Source organism: Botryllus schlosseri, chromosome 14 (genome assembly GCF_051294905.1).
Source record: "Botryllus schlosseri isolate E-star chromosome 14, Bs_hap1, whole genome shotgun sequence".
Classification (NCBI taxonomy): Eukaryota; Metazoa; Chordata; class Ascidiacea; order Stolidobranchia; family Styelidae; genus Botryllus; species Botryllus schlosseri.
Window position 1 is genome coordinate 8121804 of NC_137249.1, and position 19873 is coordinate 8141676.

Sequence of the window (19873 nt, forward strand, 5' to 3'; positions counted from 1 at the left end):
CCCGTTTTACCAAATTTAATGCTCGGCAGGCCGGTCAAAAATGACCGTCAAATTGCCTGCAGCCAAATGGAAATTGTGACGTGATACAATTTCACTGAGGCGTGAGATTTGGCTGTGTCGACACCATATAGGATACTATGGTTGAAGTATACTTCGTTACTGACCACCTCTGTCCCACACAATGTCCATATCTATTGTACACATAAACGGTGTATTAACAACAGTAAAATTCACGGAGATACACGACTATCTCAGCACAGATCGTATAAATTTGTAGAAAATATATATATTTATACTGATGAGATTGGCTAAATTGAAAAACATAAAATACATACATGGTGCTAGCGAGGAGTTCTCCGATTATATGGCAGAAATCTGTTAATTATTTCTCAACTTCGCTTCAAATGTATGCCCTTACGAGGGATATCTAGATATCCCTGGCCCTCACAGCACGAATTTATATATATCATTGGTCAATTCCTTGTAGGCGGTCGTACGAGCAGATATGGCTTATGCATCTAACACTATAGTTTCATCCATTACACTGTCAGGAGGTGCTTGAAAGTGATCAATGTTGCATTTAAAAGGTGGATTGTCCAAATTCACCTCAAATGGAATCCACCTCGACTGTGTCGACATTGGCGGAAGACCGAAGTGTCGTTGCTGGAGTTGAGGTGTAATGCACCAAAGCACCCTACACCTACATAGACTATGGTGAATTTCACCTAACTCCGTTAGTAGCGGATGAAGAATAGAATGTCGTTTCACTAGGAATATAAAGCTATAAATTAACGACTCGGTGTCGTGGTGAATATCATTCTTTTGGAGGTAGAAAATATATGATTTCAGTATGTTAAAAAAGAATGAAATAAAAAAGAAATCGAGAGAGCACATTTAAAAAGGAGCGCGATATCATTAATATTGATTGTATTGCCAATTGTCTAATTATCGCATTGGTCATCAATCATCAGTGACGGACAGCAGCAGTCCCACCGTAGGATCGGGATGACACTGGCCACAGAAGCCACCACATCTCCCCATCACGATTCCCCCGTTCTGAACGCAAAAAGAATGACAGTAAGCAGCGCAGCCAGGACCGAATGGCGCCTTCAATTTTCAAGTTGAATCATGTGACGACGTCGGTGATCACAGCGATGGATTCGCTATTTATTTTTGAAAACAATTAAGCCCACCCGTTCAAAGGTTCCTTTTGGCTACGCCTATGTGTGTGTAGTGCTACACCTACAGATGTTAGCTGCTTTTCGACGGGTGAACATCCCCAGTGTCGCAATTAGGACACTATGAATTCGTAAACTTGGCGGGCTACGTGAGATGCCAGCTTCTTTATACATCAGGGTTTCCTAAATTTTTAGACCGCGACACAAATCTGGGTTTTATTCCATCTCGTGACCCTCATGTACTTTTATGTCAGTATGCCAAGTATTTACGGGCATGTATGAAATAGAGAAGGTGCAGACAAGCATTTCTATGAAACATGTGTGACGCACGCGATTTCAAATCCGGGCGCATTATTTTTCTCTAGGGGCAAAATGTCTACTGCAGGGATGAGATTGCAAGGCGGCAGTAAGGGTGCGGCAGTTCGGCCGCGCCATTTCCTTCCCTCTACTCCGCCCGACTGCTCAAGTTTGACATTTCCGGACAAACCAATGTCAGACGAATCTTATCAATAACCAATTTCTGTAATACAAAGGTCGGCACATTCTCGTTATCACGCCCTTGCAGTCAGGACATTTCCGCGTGTCTCGCGTTTTGCCTATGTAAGCCTACTCAACACAGTGACCTTGTATAGGTACAAACCAAGCACACGATTTCGCGCGAAGCGCGAATAAATTTTGTTGCTGGAAATTAGGCAATCGCTTTGGGCGTTCGCAACGAATCCATTCGCAATCGTATGTTTCTGTGTCGCGAAATGGAACGGAATTTGAAATCTACATAGCCTAGTGTCCACGGGCTCATATCGGAATTCCAAACCATGTTGATATGGGCCTACAATAGACATAATTGAATAAAGAGATAGCAAATGAAAACAGTCCAAGAAGACACAGGCCGTTGGACGCAGGCCCTTACCAGGAGACGCTGAATATTCTGAACTGCCTTCTTTCCGTAATTATTCCACGTCGTCCGGTCAGATACCGCGAAACCAGTTCCTCTTAGATTGATCCGAAAGCTGCCCTACAACACAATACCTCCCATTCCACCAACGCAGAAGAAACAACACGGATCACATCACGCTTACCTGCGGACATGCTGCACGACTATAGCAATCGCCGGCCACGGCGTAAGGTAGTGTCATCCCGGTGACAGATTTTGCGAATGTGAAGTCATCAACTGCAAGATATACGCACCAGCTAATGAGTGATGCGTGTACTATTTCACTTCGGATTTCAATGCCTACTGAAGTTACATTCCAGTTGTAGACGAGCGTCATCACTGCTTCAACTTTGCGGCGTAGGCTACTGAATTGGATGTTGTCTGCTTGCACCGCTTCTTAGAACAGTTTTTTAGGCAGGACTGATTAAATTTTTGATTTTGAAAAGTAGAAAGTTTTGTTTTTTGTAAAGTAGAAAGTTTTGCTGCAAGTGTGCAGTGCATCCCTTCCATGGGTGGAATTTTCATAAGAAACGCATGATTAAATAGCCTCTCTATATATATTTCTATGATTATAGCTCAACAGTATAGTGCCAAAATAGTCATTTTGCGTTGGTCGCTAAGTAGCCATCTCCAATGAACTGCTAAAATTATGCGGCACTCAACCAAATCTACTTTTCAAAGCGACTCGAGTATTTTTCAGACATTTCATTTTCTGCTTCCGTTTGAGGTAGTTTTGACATGTCTGGGATATTGATACTCAGGTAGAAGCAGAAGTTGTGTATGCCAGAGATGTCCACTTAATTACAAGTATAAGTATGAATATAGTGGCGAGATAGCGTAGTGGTATAATCCACAGCTGCAACACCAATGGGTTGCGGGTTCGAGTCCGACCGAGGTTGAGTCCAGAATTATCTGGGCTCTTCATCGCCATGTCATCCATGTAAGTGATGTCATATATAGGTTTAGAAGTGGGCCGTGCCACAAGTCGGCAGCTACGGATAAAATTGAATAAAATTGGTCTGGTTTAAATGACCATAGTAGTCGACAAACACCGTGAATACCACAGACAACAACAACAACATCCAATACCTGTCTACAATTCTACTTTTGGAAGCAGCTTGAATACTTTTCATACCTTTCTTTTTCTAGCTACACTTGAAGTAGTTTTGACATGTCTCGGAAATCTATATTTCTACTTGTAGTTGAATTCAGATTTACGGCATTACTTCTACTTCTATTTGAGTAGCAACGCTGATTATTTTGACCACCCCTGCATGGTGACTATATTCCTTCTGCAACTTTATGGAAATTTTGATCGGATATGAGGATACAGAGGATCTGATTTTGATAGCATTAAGTTGTTAAACTCTGTTGCGAAGTTATATTCTGCCTACACATTGACATACCTTTTACACGCATGGAATTGAGGAGCAGACGAATCTTCGCGTACACCGTCTTTCCCGACTGAGGATTTGCGCCGCAGGCACAAGATTCGTTTCTACTCCCGTTGTACGGACAGGAATCTGGATCGTCAAGCCTAAAACAAGGCACTGCAGTCGTAATCCACCCGTCCGTAATCCTATACCACCGTCACTCACGTGTGGCTGTAAATCTCGGAAAAGTTTTCGTCCGCGGCGGAGCCGAGAGTTATGTATTCGTGGGGAGTTTGCGTCATCATCCCGTCGCAGTAGACCTTCAAGCATAGAATAAGAATTTTCAATCCAGCAATACAACGATACTTGGACAACTAGATAATTCAAGTCACCTAATTAGACCAAGTAGAGCGAAATACTGGTAATCTAATTCTAATTTAATTAGTGAAATGTTTCTATGCTCTAATTTTAATTCTAATCTAATATATCATTCTCCTGAAAATGCTACAGAAGAACTGTATGGTACGTTGTGAAAAGTTGAAAATTGTCTAATTGGTAGTCTGCCAAAAAGGCCGCCACGATAGTACTTTCAACGCTCTTCCTCGAACTTCGATCGTGTACTCTCCGTCGATTGCGTCACGATTGAGCAGCCGAGCTTGACGACATGACGAAGGAAGGCACGAAGGTCTTCTGCATCTTTCGACTATGGACGGAGAACCTTCCGTCGCAGCAGTGCACGATGCACTATCCTCGTATCTGCTTGTCGTGGAGCTGAAGCAGCGAACTTGGCGTCTCTCCCAGCCGACACCGCACGTGACCGAACACTGGTGAATGGGACAGGTTTACGAGTGTATAGAAGCCTATACATCGACGCAGTCGACAACATATAAAGGGAAAATATACAACTCATGATAAGTCCATGTTTAAATTGAGTCTTTCGCCTCACTCGCGTATTTTTCTATTGTGCACCAAAACTCCAAATCACGCAGAAGAAAGCACGCGTATCTCACTCAGAGATGTTCACTTTTCAGTAACGTACTTCTAGGTAATACTACTTTTTCAGAGTACTCAAGTACTTTACCTACTGGCACTACTTGGGACTCAAGTGTATTTGTTGTTGGATTACTTTCACTCAGATATGTAACAGCCTTTAGGCAAAACTGTTTACTTTTTACACTGACTGACTGCTAAAAGTATGCCACCCTTCCACCAAATCTTCGAAATTATTTACTTAGTACTTTTCACACCAATATTTTTTAGTTCCAATCGAACTAGTTTTGGGACTGTCTTGGAAATCGCTGCTTCTACTTGCTATCGAGTTATTTCTACTTCTAATGACTTCTAATTCTACTTGAGTACCGATACTTAGCCAACTACTTTGAATACTTCTGATCGTATTGCACATAGTGTGTTATTAGAGGATGAATACAATAGTATAGGCTACCGCTGATTATTTTATAGCGTTGAGATAGTCAACTCTCGAAATAAAATTCAAACATGTAGTAGATTCTACCGAATCAATGTTAGTCTACATTACAGTAACAAAGTCTGATTTTCGACTAGCTCACGGTCCCAATTACCCGCACATTATGTGTGAACATTATATAACTCAATCTTGCGAAGTTCTAAACAGATAAAGAAAGCGAACGACTGCCTGCATAACATAGCCATGCAAATCCGATAAATAGTAAGGCCCTACCGCGCTCCAAGGACCGACGCGCCAAATCGAATCCGTGTCGCAGTTGTTGATATTGCACGGTCGGCTGTCAACAGGCATTTCACTGACATCACAATCGGATGCCGCGAACACCTCGCCCGCAATCTCGTTAGCACGCACGCACTGTACCGTCCTGCGCTCTACCCCCGGACCGCACGTGGCCGAACACTGCAACAAAAATAAATTCTAGACTCTTTTATCATGTCGCCACTCTATTAATATCCACACAAATCCGAACGTATATTTCAAGGATGGTCAAATTAGTCAGCGTTGCTACTCAAGGAGAAGTACCGGCGGCGTAAATTTCTGCACAATTACCAAGACGTGTCAAGTAGAAATAGAAAATAAAAGGTCTGAAAACTACTCAAGTACGTATAAAAGTTGATTTGGTCATGGCATCGCATACCTTTAGAGGAAAAATTACTAATAATTTTACAAATAGGTGCAATATTCACAAATGCATTCAGCAGTTACTGTGGTGGCTATTTCAACAGGTTGTTCTGACTATTTCTAACGTTAAAATGTCGAAAACTTATCCCTAAAATACTTTTTATTTTTCAAAATCCAAATTTGTAAAAGAGGTTGCATAAAAACTGTTCTGGTACAAACGGGAGTAGACTAAAAACATAACCACCCGAGTAAGTGGTACAGGTAGGCTAAACCTACTTGAGTACGCGAGGAAAAGTAAAAGTTCTTTACTGACCACCTCCCTCTCCCTCTCTCTCTATATATACAAAATACATACATATCCTACCGTTGACCATGAGTCTGTCCACCAATGTGTCGAGCAAGACCCTTGATAACAGGGCATTTCGTTCTGTGGCATGAGATCGTATCCGCACAGCCGTTCGCGGACTCTCTGCCCAAAGGAATTCGAACAATATAACTGTCTTTTCTTGATACCGACACCGCACGTCTTCGAGCACTGGTAACGGAAGAGAGAGAAAACTTCATTCCACGGTATACTACAGTAGCAGTAACTCAGTTCAGGTTTTATTTCCCCATAATAAGGCAGCATAACTGACATGGAGGCCTGGTTAATGACGAACTGTTGGTGATAAGTGTTGAAGGGTATAGAATAGAACACTGCTTCACTGGTAGGCTCAAGTGTTCTACTCACTCTGGACCAATCCGTAGCTCTCCAAACGTGGTTAGGGCAAATTGTTCGGTTGCAGCTGCGTATTTCTCCGGGTTTGTCAGCAGTCCCGCAATTTGATGAATCGATCACTTTTCGTCGATGACGGCAACGCACAGATCTCAGTTGTTGACCCATCCCGCACGATACCGAACACTGTTTGCAGGACATATATATTTGTGCAAATGCTTCTGATATTACTTCTATAACTATAAACTCATCTAAGAATTGCATACCGACTATAAACATGAAAACATAGACACACGATCTGCTGCAAATATATCCATGTTCTACTTTTGTTGTAATGTTGAAGCGCGTAAACAGCGATATCATTGCACAATATTATAAAGAATCATAAATCGTATTGTCGTACTGTTTAAGGTAAAACACATTCGCGTGACATATAGGTTATCGGAATGTAAGTGAATAAAATATTGGTGCAGGTTGGGTCAGGCCATGATCTCCCAAAAAAGACACACAAAATATCCCAGCTCGGCACTATACAGATAACAATAAAAAGGAGTATTCATTTCCACGACAGCACAAATGAGAGAAACAGATCTATACCGCGAAGTCATAACTATAGCGTGAACGTGTCCAAGTAGCCTACTAGCGTAAACAGCGACACACCATAACGCACCTTGCTCCAGTGTCCCGCATGCCAACGAGGACATCTTCGGCGAGTCTTGCACCTTCTCTTCGTGGGCGGCGGCTTCCTGCTTCTCAAGCATATGCTGTCTGGAATCGTTCTTCTTTTACGGTCCACGCACGAGAATCGCCTTTTCTTATAGCCTCGCCCGCACGTAACGGAGCACTAAACGAAATATAGGTCATCACAGGCACTGTAGTGGCGTATGGTCCTATATAACAATATATTGCCCGCTTATCCTGACAAGGTGAATCATAAAAGCGACGCAAATCCCTACAAAAACTACTTCCTACTTGAAAAAATTCGAAATACGAAGAGTAAGTAGTTTCAGTTCAAAAGCTCATGAAGTAGAAGTGGAAGGAGTCTAAAGGCATAACTACTTGAGAAGTAGTCCAATCCTTGAGTAATTCGAATAAAATAAATAAAAACTGATTCAAATACAACTAATTTATTGTACGGCATTAGACAGAATAGCGTGTATCGCAACAGCAAGTTAAAGTTAGGGGTTAGGTCAGATGTGTATGACAGGGTAAACTTTGGTTATTGGTCATGCCTCGCAATTATGATACACGCTATTTGGAATACGAGCCTTATTGTACAAGTACATGCATTATACAGATACGATCATGCAGAAATGAATAAAAAAAACTTACTTGACTCCACCGCGTGGTCTTCCACCGATGATCTCTGCAAGGAGCCAACAAACAGGCCGAGGTGGTGGCGGGTCGTAGCAGCAAGTTGCACATGTTTTCTTCCATCGCCATCCCGCCTGGCATGACGCAAGTCACGTGCCGGTTCACGAAACCGCGACCGCAAATCGCGGAACACTGAGGCCAAAATCAATCGCTCGCGTCATTGGTGGTATACAGCGGAGGCGGTCAACGGCCGCCAAATATACTACGATTTTACATCTCAATCGCGAAATGAAAGAAGTTGGAAGCTTGTCCATTGATATGAGAAATATATGGCCATCAGACCTTCAAAACAACTTGAGTAATTTTATAAGGTCTACTTTATACTTTTACTTGACGATTTCTACCATGAAGCGCAGTATTCCGGTACGGCAATAATTGTAGTAGCACTATGCAATATGCATAGATATTTGATTGGATACATATGCTATAAAGGGAAATCGAGTATTTCACGAATTTTCACCTTAGAGAAGGGTATAAATCCGGAAAACGGCACTTTCAGACACCAGATTGTGCTTTCATAACCATTCCATTGGGAAAAATGAGTCAAATACATCAATTCTTATGGACATATATAACACAGGAGTTGATTAGATCCTGTGTTGGGGTACCACCATAAAAAGGTGTAAACAGGTGATACAGAACCCATTAGAACATCCCTGAGATATATATCCATAAGGATTGGGGTATTTGACTAGTTTTCACCTACTGGAATGTGGGCGAAAGCAACAATCTGCACTAGAAAGTACCGACGGCCTGACTTTAACCCGACACTATTGTGAAAATCTGGTGAATACACCAATATTTTCCAACCATGGATATGCAGTACAAGACTCCCCTACTGGTAATACGTCACAAACAAGCCCGGCCGCATATTTCAAGACGACTATATACCAACCTTCGACCAAGTTCCCGAAGTCCATCTCGGGCACGGACCGGAATCGCACTGCACTATTTGGGACGGCTTCCGGTCTCTGTCGCACTGTCTGCGACATTCCACCCGTCGCCGACGCCGCCCGGTTCCGCACGAACTGGAACACTGCGCACAAAAGTAACGAGCTGTTACTACGCACGGACGTAAAATATATCTGTGTAATTAAGCCGAGTAGCACTATTAGAGGTACTATTAGAAGTACTATTACTTTTTCGGAGTGCTGAAGTAGGCTTTGCACAAATATACTATATACTCAAGTGGCTACGTTTTTGACTACTTTCCCATTCATTTAAACAGTTTATTAGTCAAAACTAATTGCTTTTTACAATTTGGGTGTTGGAAAGTACAGAGTAATTTTCGAATAAGTTTGCGTATCTTTTATGAATTGTAACAAGAATCGCGTGAAATAGCACCTATATCGCGGTAATTGAATATATTTCCGAAGATTCAATCTATTTGCAGTGTCATTAATAATAATTTTCCGTTAGTCGTCAAAATCAATCCTGCACTCTTAGCCAAGAAAATGTGTATTCACTATTCTCACCCCAAGGACCGAAAAAGGGCGGTACTCGCAAATAGAACCTAACTCAGAATTATATCGCGGTTATAAAATACTACATGCCTACGTGCTTGCATAATTTAGATTAAAATGTTGTACTCGATTTGTACCACGGTATAAGTCTGAGGTGGGATCTTGTTTCGTTTGCCATGGGCGTATTCACAACCGTATATCAGGGGTGGTACACGGGTGGAAATACGCACTCTTTTCGGTAGGAGCGTGTTATCTCAAATTAATTGCTAAACGTATATGCGACCCCTCCTCGACCCGTTACTTCTGCTTCCGCCACCCTTGACCATAATCAAGTTGCGGTTGGATACGAGTTTTCTTCCAAACCGAAGAAATTAACGTTACGCAGTGTACATATACATACCTTTGTACAAGGTTGCATTAATAACAAAAATCAATTTCTAGGCCCTTGATTAAAACACGTTTCTTTTAAAACCATGACGTCACGGATATTCAATTGTGACGTCATGGATGATTGACAATTGAAAATATAGTGTAAATAGAGCTCCTTTGACGAAATATCTACGTACTATAGCTGTTCAACCGACTATTTTGAGGGTTACAACCATCCCATCGTATACGTCGGCTTTATAGGATGGTAATTGTCCGTAGGCTCATACAACATGTTTTTTGGAAAGTATTTACACAATTATGGCACGATTTTACAACTTAAAAAACATTTTGAAAGGCTTTTGTGTAAAACACTGTTTAAAACATGTTTTTAACAAAGTGTTTTAAACAACAATTTGTTTAAATGCAACCCTAGTTGTGCAGTAATCCTTACCTCCGACCATTGTCCAACAATCCACTCTTCGTTCAACGAATTCCGTATTGGATGCACCATTTCCGAATTCCCAGTGGGATCAACGACTATAACAGATATGTCCTAAACGGGCACCAGGCTGTTAATTCTCAAACTCAATACCAAACGCTACTGTATTTACAGGCTCGTCATAAGCTGCGCACGGGCGTACATTCTCACATCGGACGCGAGTCGGAGGTTTATCGCTCTGTTCGCATCGGCCTGAGTGAACGGGCTGGTGTCCTACCATGCATTGTACGTAACGATCTTTTGTGCCGTTGCCGCAAGTAGACGAGCACTAAAAACGATATCGTTAGTAATCCGCCGTCTATATACTTTAGGGTTGCCATACGTCCGGAATTTCCCGGACATGTCCGGAATTTCACTGAAAAATCTGCGTCCGGGAGGAATTTCTAAAATATGCCTAAATGTCCGGAATTTTGAAGGCTTGAAGCAGGCTCAAAAGTTTTTCGTAAATCAACATAAACAATATTATTTTCAAGCAGATTTATGCTATTCAAAATTGTTCTTCGCGCCGCGCGCGAGTTAATGCAACGTATAATGATATTAGTATGGGCTCCAGGCACCACCCTCGCCAAAAAATGCAATCAAAATAAATATAAATAACCATCATTTACTGACATAAGTCTGATTGTAATCGCAATTATAAGCTAACACGGTATATTCCTAAAGTTGGTTAAGGCCGATTGGATGCTTCAATCACAGACAGTGGTTCCAAATTTTGGGGTCGTCCGCCTTTATCTGGATATCGCGATGATGTTGGACGTAATCAGCTTCCTAGGCCGTGAGTAAGTTTGAGCAAGCTCATTTTTTTTAATAATCAGCTTATCAAGTTTTGAGCTTTGCCACGGAACATTTTCAAGTGGGAAATGAGGTCGCGAGCATAAAAGGTTGGAAATCACCGGATGTGCAACCTGCTGGTACATTTTATAGAAGCCTAATATATCAAAGAATCAATATTATTGACAGAATTGAAACATAAAATTTAACAGCCAAATGCATATAGTAAGTGCCGAAGAAGTTATGGACTACCCTAAGGTGGACCCAAGATCAGTGTTTTTTTGGCGAAAGGGGGGGGGTGTTGTTTCGGATCTGATTAAAACACATAAATAGATAGCTGCACCGACCTAACTGTATAGCAGGGCTGTCAAACACAATCCTGACAGGCCAGACACGGCCTGCCAGGTGATTTCATCTGGCCCGTGGAAGAATCTATTACAAACCCTAGCAAGTAGCAATCACCAGAGCTCACATTACAGATGGCCCAATTCAAGACCTATATTCCACTTCATTCCTGCATACTGTATAGTGTATGCAGTCGATGAGCAATGCTTTGCTAGTGTGACGTCATATTGACGGTCAATGTGTGACACCTCATTTTAAAATCCGCTAGTGGGCGCTAAAGAGTATCCGGAATGTCCTTCACAAAAATATGGCAACCCTGGCATACTTCTAAAAATGACAGATACGCCATCAAGGCATATACAACGTGTGAAATGCATGGCATCAGTTACGTTGCAAGACGGGGTTAAAATTTTAGGTTTTAGACTCTGTAACGCCATATTGACTTATTGCGCACACGGGAAGTCAATTCATTGTTGAAACATCTGTGTCTCCAAATCGTTTGCCATCGAGTATATACCATCCGAACACTACCATATGGCCTCAGGGGTGGTCAAAGCACTCATCGTTCGTACTGCGGCTGAAGTAACGTCGTAAATTTCTACGCAAGTACGCGTAAAGTAATGATTTCTAATACATGTCAAAACTATCTTACGTGGAAGTAGAAAGTGAAGGTGAAAGATGAAAAGTACTCAAATAAGTAGACTAAGAGTACTTGATGTCGATGGGTCGCATATAGTATCAGCAGGGGATCGGAGGTGACTACTTTTGTAAAGGATTTGATTAATGAAACTAAGATTAGGTGAAATTTTCGGAAATTAATTCAGTGACTGTGGTAAAGGGGATTAGTTTTCACAGTTGCAATTTCACTCATAATGGTGATGCAAGCATACCTAAAAACTACTGTTCTATTTACAAAATTCAGAGTAGAGAAAGTAAAAAGCTGTTTGAGTAAAAAATGGAACTGAAAAATTAGAAGTACTTCGTTACTGATCACATCTGTCAACATAGCCTACTGCATTTTTTTCAGTGACGAATACAATATGTATGCTGAAATTTAGGGCATAGCTTACACGAGTCCAATCACCAGTACGCCATTCTGGAGTTCTCCGCGGTGACCAGCGAAGTCCCGGCGTTGCGGTTTTCCGAACGAAAGAGATACTATCGACTGTGCAGACAAACAAACACGCGTAATTTTAACATAACATAAATGTATGGATACCAGCGTACTTCTCTTCATATTTGTTGACAAGTCCAACTGCTCTTCGTGTATCCGTCGTGTGGTAGGAGAGGGCAGACTCGGTACAGGACAACGTGGCAATGAGCAGTCTTTTGTGTCTTTCTCGGGAGGTACACCGCGGCATTTGCTTTCGTCGACTTGTCTGTCCAAGTAATCCGCGCACCAAAACGATCTGATAGTTGTCCCTCTGCCACAGGTTGCGGAACACTAATGGGAACAGAACCGGGATGGAGTTTCACACTGCTAGGACGTATATGGGAAGTATTATATAGCTTTATTATATATATATTCTATTATAGTATATGTTAACGTTGTAAATGTGTATCGAAGTGGTGTACAATGCACTATGAAGTAACATGTATACTTGAATCGGGTTCCAATACTTGTGTCACTCAGTATAGGCATGAGAACGAATTTAGGAAGCAGACCTGGATTCTGATTCAATGCGTAATCGGATTATTAGATTTGAAATTGGGAGTGATCCTCTTTTGTTGTGAGATTTGGTTAAGCTAAATGAAATTACGGTATATATAGAGAGCATGATATCAATTGAAGCCAGCCACGATTCGGATTAGACGGCAAATTTCCTAAAATCTTCGAAAATTAACTATAGTTTCGACCTTACGACCTTTTCAGCATTCTTTGTTTGAATTTATACTTGGTTATTATTTGTCAAATAATTTAAGTAAGAATATGGTTTGATAGAAGAACAAGATTACCGCAGCTTAATATTAATGCGAATGCTTGAGCAATGAGCATGCTTCCATAATAATTCACACGGAAGTGGCCAGCTTAGTTAGCGTTGGTACCCAAGCAGAAGTTGACGTAACACCGTCAATTTTCCCTCAATTACACGTAGAAGTATCGATTCCGAGATATGGCAAAGCCACTTCAAGTAAAGTATAGAATGAAGGTCCGAGAATTACTCAAGAAAGTTTCAAAACGCGGATCTGATCGACTGGTCGCGTAATTGTAGCAGTTGATCGAGAGTGGCCACATTTTCGAAATCACAACATGTATCTTGGTGAATAATGATACAACAAATAGATACAGTTGTTGAAAATATATTAAGGCAAAACTATTCCAGAACTGCGTTCTGCTTTCTAGTGCTTGTACTATCCAATGCATAAAAAGTGCAAAGTTAGGTAGAAGTGGATGTCGATTAAAAACAAATACCTGAGTAAGTATAGTGCAAGAAGGCAAAACCTACCTATCGAAAAAGTAGAAGTACTGACCACCCCCAAATTAACATTCTGCATCACACACACTTGAATGAAATTTGCTCCGCATTAGAAACAATTCTATTTGACTAAAGCCAGCAACAGATGTTCCTGGCCCGGATTTTTTTCATGTACAAAATTTCCCGTTACCTCTCCCCAATCGCCGTATTTCCAAGTAGGACACGGAGCCAAGCGGCATTCAACAGTAACGCGAGGCTTAGTGGCGGGGTCGCAAACACTCGGATCCGCGATATTCCCGCTCGATTCACGACACAGCACTGTACGGCGCCGAATCCCCGACCCGCATGTAGCGAGGCACTGAGAAAAAATGTTAGTATGTATAATGCAGCCCACACCCACGTACCATTTCGAGGCTTTATGCAGTGCCCGCGTACCACCTACATAAGTTACGAGCGCCGGACGCGGGAAAAAAATCTTTCCGCCGTGTTCCGCAGAAACAGAAAATAAACTGCCCATTTCAAGGCGCAGTATATATATGATTTCTGTATCGGATCCATGCGGAATTCTTGTGGTCAAATATATTAGAACATAATTTGGTTAGGTAAGAATCCCGTTGCTTTACGACTACGTCTCTTCCCAGTAGGCCATCATTAGTGGGATTGCCCCTACCCACGACGACGATCTTACCACGACGACGACGGCTTCAAAAAAAAATCAGAATCAACTCCACCTGAACTAATAACTCCCTCCGTTCGAAAAAAACAAACAAACAAAATCTACTCGCGTACCACCTGGAAGACCTTCACGTTAGCGCGCGTACCGCAGGTTGAGAACCACTGGTATAATGTATATGTTGACATATATGCTTGCGTACCCATACGGTCCACATTTCGATTCCTTGCGAATGAGGATTGGCAAATTGAATCACATCAGGTGAACGACTTAAACATGGAATCGAATGAAAAAAAGACTAAATATCATGATCGAACATTTTCACGCAGGGCAACACTAGGCAAAGGTGGATTGTAGACCGAGAAAGCATATTTGGTCGTTTCCACATCCTTCTAGCCGTTCGTTACATCGCATTCTGTCTTGAGTATTACATAGTTACTATGCTGTAGTACAGGGGCGGGCAACATACGGCCCGCGAATGGATTTTGTCCGGCCCGCGGACAGTTTTCCGTCTTATAAGATAATGTGGCCCGCGACTACAGTCTGCTGACATACCCCGCTACTTGCTTACTACGTCAAATTTTAGTGACTGTAGGTTATTTGTATGCGCAGCGTGCGAGTGGAGCTTGCACGTATAAGTTCGTCGAAGCGAGACGACTTGCATTATCGGCATTTACGATGTACTCAACCCTAATATCGTTTGTGGTAATCATGGTGTTGGCAGATTACAATGGTCATTTACACCAGACCGATATTTCTAATTTTTGATTCCGTAACCGCCGACTTGTAGCACGGCACACTTGTAGGCTTTTGTAAGACACCGCTTATGCCAGGGGACGCCAACTCAAAACGGGTCGCGGGCCACGTATCAAATTTTGTAGATGCCGCGGTTCTTATGAATTTAATATCGAGATAAAATAGGCCACACAGATGAACAACGACGCTATCTCATCACCTACTCAGCCCTAATGAATTGATATATTGGTAAATTTGGGGTACCAGGCTTATCGAACACCTTGAAATATTAATTAGGGATTGCACCGTGAGTTGATTGAGCACGGCATAGTGTCCTATAAGGTGCGTGAAAGTATACACAAGCAAATCCGACGGCTCATTGAAATAGGTCTACGTCACACTTTCCCTTTGGTCAAAGGCAATTTGGCGGTAATTTTTTACCGGCTTGCCAAGCATTAAAATTGATAAAACGGGTATCAATCGAAAGCTATCGCGGTACTAATTGCGAAAATATTCTATTCTGCTCGCGGTCCTGGAACCCCCCAAAATCAGCTTCGAATATTGCATTGTAACGGAGTTTGGTGTTGTGACGCAACTATGCCGTCTGGGAGCAGGTAACGAGCAGAGTATACCGCAAGCGTATTGGCCATTGTTGCGCAACCGTTTGAGAATTCACACTCTTACTCTCGTGCGCGCTTGCTCCTGAGCTGCTCAGACGGCATGGCTGCGTCACAATATCTAAATCCGTTACAATGTAACATTCAAGGTTGGTTTTGGGGGTTCCAGAACCTCGAGCAGAATAGAATTTATATTTTCGCAACCAGCACCGCGGTAGCTTTCGATTGATATTCGTTTTATCAAATTTAATGCTCGGCAAGTCGGTCAAAAACTACCGTCGAATTGCCTTTGACCAAATGGAAAGTGTGACGTAGACCAATTTCACTGAGAGGTGAGATTTGCTTGTAGGACACTATGATCAGAGAGAAGCAGATATGGCGGCGCCTGCATGACAATGCTGTTCTCAAATCCACATTATATTCTCGTCATTATCGGCGAGAACTGGCATTGAAGTGGCATTACTGTCGTTAAAATACATTCATTAAATACGATTTATTCCTTGTGTATGTGGATAAATGGGCGAATAATGTGTCGATTCAGCAATCCGGCCCGCCAAGTACTTAATTTTCCTATATCCAGCCCGCCGACTGGAGAATTGCCCGCCCCTGCTGTAGTACATTGTGTGTCATGAGAGGATAAAAACAGAGAAGCATATGATCGATTGAATTGGCTTCCACGCCGGAATGAATATTTTTTTAAACTAATTGTAAGACCTGAAATGAGATACCAATAGCGCACATAATCGCAGTACCAACACTGCAAATGCGATGGTTGCACAAGCTTTCGAGTGCAATCGGTTCAAATTTCGAGCGATCCTTGCGCGCGCTATCAACTCACGCAAGTTAATCAGCACAGTTCTAGGGAGCTGTCAATCAACACAGCTTTGTCCGATGAGAAAATATAAAGTACGCTCAATCACAGGCGTAACCGGCATTTTAAATATAACGGACCGACGACCAGAATTGTGGCGTGGCGAGAATGAATGATGCTGTAATGTCTCTGGTTAGGCCACTGCCTAATGCCGATGCGATTTATTATTATTATTTTGACTTACTTCGTTGGGCCTATATAGCCGATGGTATAGAAAAAATAAATTATTAACTGGCAAGTACACGTTAGATAAGGCGTGAAAACCATATCATTCATCCCTATTTGCGACCCTATACCTACTACTGACTTTTCACCATTTATGGACGTAACAAGACTACTTGCCTTCGAGTAATCACCAGCTTGCCAGCGCGGACAAGCGAACGCGTTGCAGATCCTTGAAACGAACCGAACTTTCGGATCACAATCGCTATCCGGAAGATTCCCGTTCGCATCGCCGCATACGGCGATCCTAGTTTGCGAACCGGCGCCGCACGATCGACTGCACTAGAGATATTAGGTAACAACGACATATAAGCCAAACAGCGAAATTCAGACTTGGCGTTAACTCCCTACTTGAGACCACTCCTCGTATCGCCAAGACGTGGCTAAACACTCTCCGTAGCAGACGGTGTCGTTGCCGGGCCTGGCGTGCGCCGCGCAGTGGATGTCCGGGACGGTTTCGACCAGAGAATCGTTTCGGGGGTTGACATTTGTGAGCTGGATGCACTGGACTTGGTATCGTACGAAACCGGCACCGCATCGCGTGGAACATTCTCGATTTACGATTTTCCACCTGAATGCAGACGGGTGTGTGATCGCGAATAAGCAACATTGTGATACAGTAGCTGTTTTAACAACGCTACATTAGCGGACCAACCGTGCTTACTTCCATCCATGGGAGGGAATCAGATCTATTTGTCGGATTTCCTCCATCTAGTGTAGGTGTAAATCAGGAAAACGGGACTTTCAAGCACCAAATTGTGATTTCACACCAATTCCAATGGGCGAAAAGGGGTCAATTACGGTTGCCCGACATATGAGCATGCGACACAATGGAAAACGACAGTTCAGCATGGAACACATCAGCATGCGTCACTTCAGCATGTGACTGTATAACCCAAAAACTTACCATAACCCGAGACATAGCCCTGAAATTACCCCTTATATATATCCTAACCTAAACCCAACTCGAACCCAACCATAAATCCAACCCTAACCTACCCCTAGCCCGTAATTTAACCCACATGCTCATGTGTCGCATGCTGTAATGTCGCATGCTCATTTTAACGAAATATATTGGTATAACGCCATTTTAATAATATTTAATAAGGAGTTGGTAAACTTTACTGCGTAATTCCCTGAACTGAGACCTTTGTGAGTCGTATATTTTGTCGTGTGAACGTAGATAACAAAATATGAAATCGTGCGATGTTTTGGGCATGTACTCTCTCTCGTGGCAATGAGAGATATGCGTAGGTAATACCACGTAGAGATATTTATTCATTCTATTCGATTGACAAATTCGGAAGTACTGTTACGTCGTCGTACATTGATTCAATAAAGTTACAAGTCGTGGAGACAGAAACAAAATATATTCGTCAGTGTGATCCATCGAATACGAGTGCAATAGACAGGTCGTGGTACGTCAGCCAACAAGGCCGTACGGCGCGGTTCCGCCGGTCCGTCAAAAGAAGAAACATGCAGCGAATTGTAAACGCAACCTTCTGGAGTCAATTATACAACTACAAACATTCGCTCTGCGTTATATGGTGACCCCGACGTGATTAATTGTACGATGTTTTGGGCATGTATACTCTCTCTCGTGGCTATGAGAGATATGCGTAGGTAATACCACGTAGAGATATTCATTCATTCTATGCGATTGACAAATTCGGAAGTACTGTTACGTCGTCGTACATTGATTCAATAAAGTTACAAGTCGTGGAGACAGAAACAAAATGTATTCGTTAGTGTGATCCATCGAATACGTGTGCAATAGACAGGTCGTGATACGTCTGCCAACAAGGCCGTACGTCGCGGTTACGCCGGTCCGTCAAAAGAAGAAACACGCGGCGAATTGTAAACGCAACCTTCTGGAGTCAATTATACAACTACAAACATTCGCTCTGCGTTATACTCATCTGTCCACGGACCGTGAATTACACCAATTCGAATGCAGGTACATCACAATAAGTATAGTGAGTTCTGTTATACCAACATTTTTGATTTCTTGGGGTGTTACACAGAACCTACTAAAACCCTGAGGTATACCTACATATGAATAGGTGTGTTTGACTCATTTCACCTATTGGAAGAGAGAGAAAGCACAATTTGGCACCTGACAGTGCCGTTTTCCTGGTTCACACCCTAGTGACCCTACAGCCTACACTATGGTGAAAATCGGCGAAATCCAAGATTTGCATCAAAATTTATGAATCCAATCAAATAAATATGCGTATTACACAGTGCTACTCAATTACAATTATTGCCGCATTGGTCTGCTTCCAGTGAATATGAAGAAATGGTAGAAATCGTTAGGTAGAAGTATAATATTGACTGTATGAACAGTAGGGCTCTTCAAAAATGACTTTTTTTCTCAAATCGTACTGGCTATACTTGACAGAATTGTTAGGTTACCTTATTTAAGCCTACACACAAAATTTGGTTCAATTTCAGCCAGTAACCGCTTTGCTACAGGAGAAGAAAATTTCTATTTATTATATAAAAATAAATAATGAAAAATTTGAAAATTTTCTGTTCACCCATGAAAGTGTTAGGCTGTATATAGAAACGATGCTCACCAAATTTGGTTCAATTCCAAGCATTGGAAGCGGAGTTATTGCCGTTGAAAAAATTTTCATTCGAATAAAATAGTATTTACGGTGACCGATTCTTTGTTTATTTATTATAGATGTGCTCACCGTAAATACTATTTTATTCAAATCAAAATTTTTCGACAGCAATAACTCCGCTTCCACTGGTTGGAAGTGAACCAAATTTGGTGAGGATCGTTTCTATAGACAGCCTAACATTTTCATGAGGCGAACAGAAAATTTTCAAATTTTTCATTATTTATTTTTATATAATAAATAGAAACTTTCTTCTCCTGTAGCAAAGCGGTTACTGGCTGGAATTGAACCAAATTTTGTGTGTAGGCTTGAATTAGGTAACCTAACAATTTTATCAAGTAGCCAGTACGATTTGAGAAAAAAAGTCATTTTTGAAGAGCCCTAATTAACAGTGCTCAAGCCATTTTGATAAACCGATACAAGCGGAAATGACAAAACGATCTCCAAAACACGGTATTCGAGATCACAGGACTTTTTTGACGTCACTTTACAGTTAAACATTTTTGCCCGCTCCAAATTTCCTCATAGTGGCTACGCCCTAGGTAACATTAATAATGTTGGGAAGTCAGATTGCAAATGGCAA

General features: G+C 41.9%; 2 protein-coding genes across 4 annotated transcripts in view; both read right to left on the bottom strand.

Moving 5' to 3' along the window:
• LOC145455118 (replication factor C subunit 3-like) overlaps positions 1 to 17625 on the bottom strand; it is a 120857-nt gene extending 103232 nt beyond the window's left edge. Inside the window, exon 1 of the mRNA XM_080333074.1 lies at positions 17493 to 17625. The gene's annotated coding sequence lies outside the window, so the exon portion shown is untranslated. The remainder of the gene's footprint in view (positions 1 to 17492) is intronic.
• The window catches only part of LOC145455099 (A disintegrin and metalloproteinase with thrombospondin motifs 9-like), a 32552-nt gene continuing 12871 nt past the window's right edge, over positions 193 to 19873 (bottom strand). For 2 of the 3 annotated variants that reach the window (XM_080333049.1, XM_080333048.1), the window contains exons 19-37: positions 17015 to 17234; positions 16784 to 16945; positions 13736 to 13903; positions 12356 to 12572; positions 12199 to 12293; positions 10125 to 10280; positions 9965 to 10066; positions 8577 to 8717; positions 7640 to 7813; positions 6978 to 7151; positions 6323 to 6493; positions 5957 to 6127; positions 5185 to 5370; positions 4073 to 4309; positions 3711 to 3805; positions 3519 to 3649; positions 2258 to 2349; positions 2089 to 2193; positions 193 to 1056 (exon numbers count right to left, since the gene is read on the bottom strand). In XM_080333049.1, the coding sequence (XP_080189175.1) occupies positions 961 to 1056; positions 2089 to 2193; positions 2258 to 2349; positions 3519 to 3649; positions 3711 to 3805; positions 4073 to 4309; positions 5185 to 5370; positions 5957 to 6127; positions 6323 to 6493; positions 6978 to 7151; positions 7640 to 7813; positions 8577 to 8717; positions 9965 to 10066; positions 10125 to 10280; positions 12199 to 12293; positions 12356 to 12572; positions 13736 to 13903; positions 16784 to 16945; positions 17015 to 17234 (2893 nt within the window). In that variant the 3' untranslated portion in view covers positions 193 to 960. Of the gene's footprint in view, positions 1057 to 2088; positions 2194 to 2257; positions 2350 to 2416; positions 2509 to 3518; positions 3650 to 3710; positions 3806 to 4072; positions 4310 to 5184; positions 5371 to 5956; positions 6128 to 6322; positions 6494 to 6977; positions 7152 to 7639; positions 7814 to 8576; positions 8718 to 9964; positions 10067 to 10124; positions 10281 to 12198; positions 12294 to 12355; positions 12573 to 13735; positions 13904 to 16783; positions 16946 to 17014; positions 17235 to 19873 lie in introns of those variants that run through there. The other variant, XR_013920276.1, reaches the window with a different exon arrangement.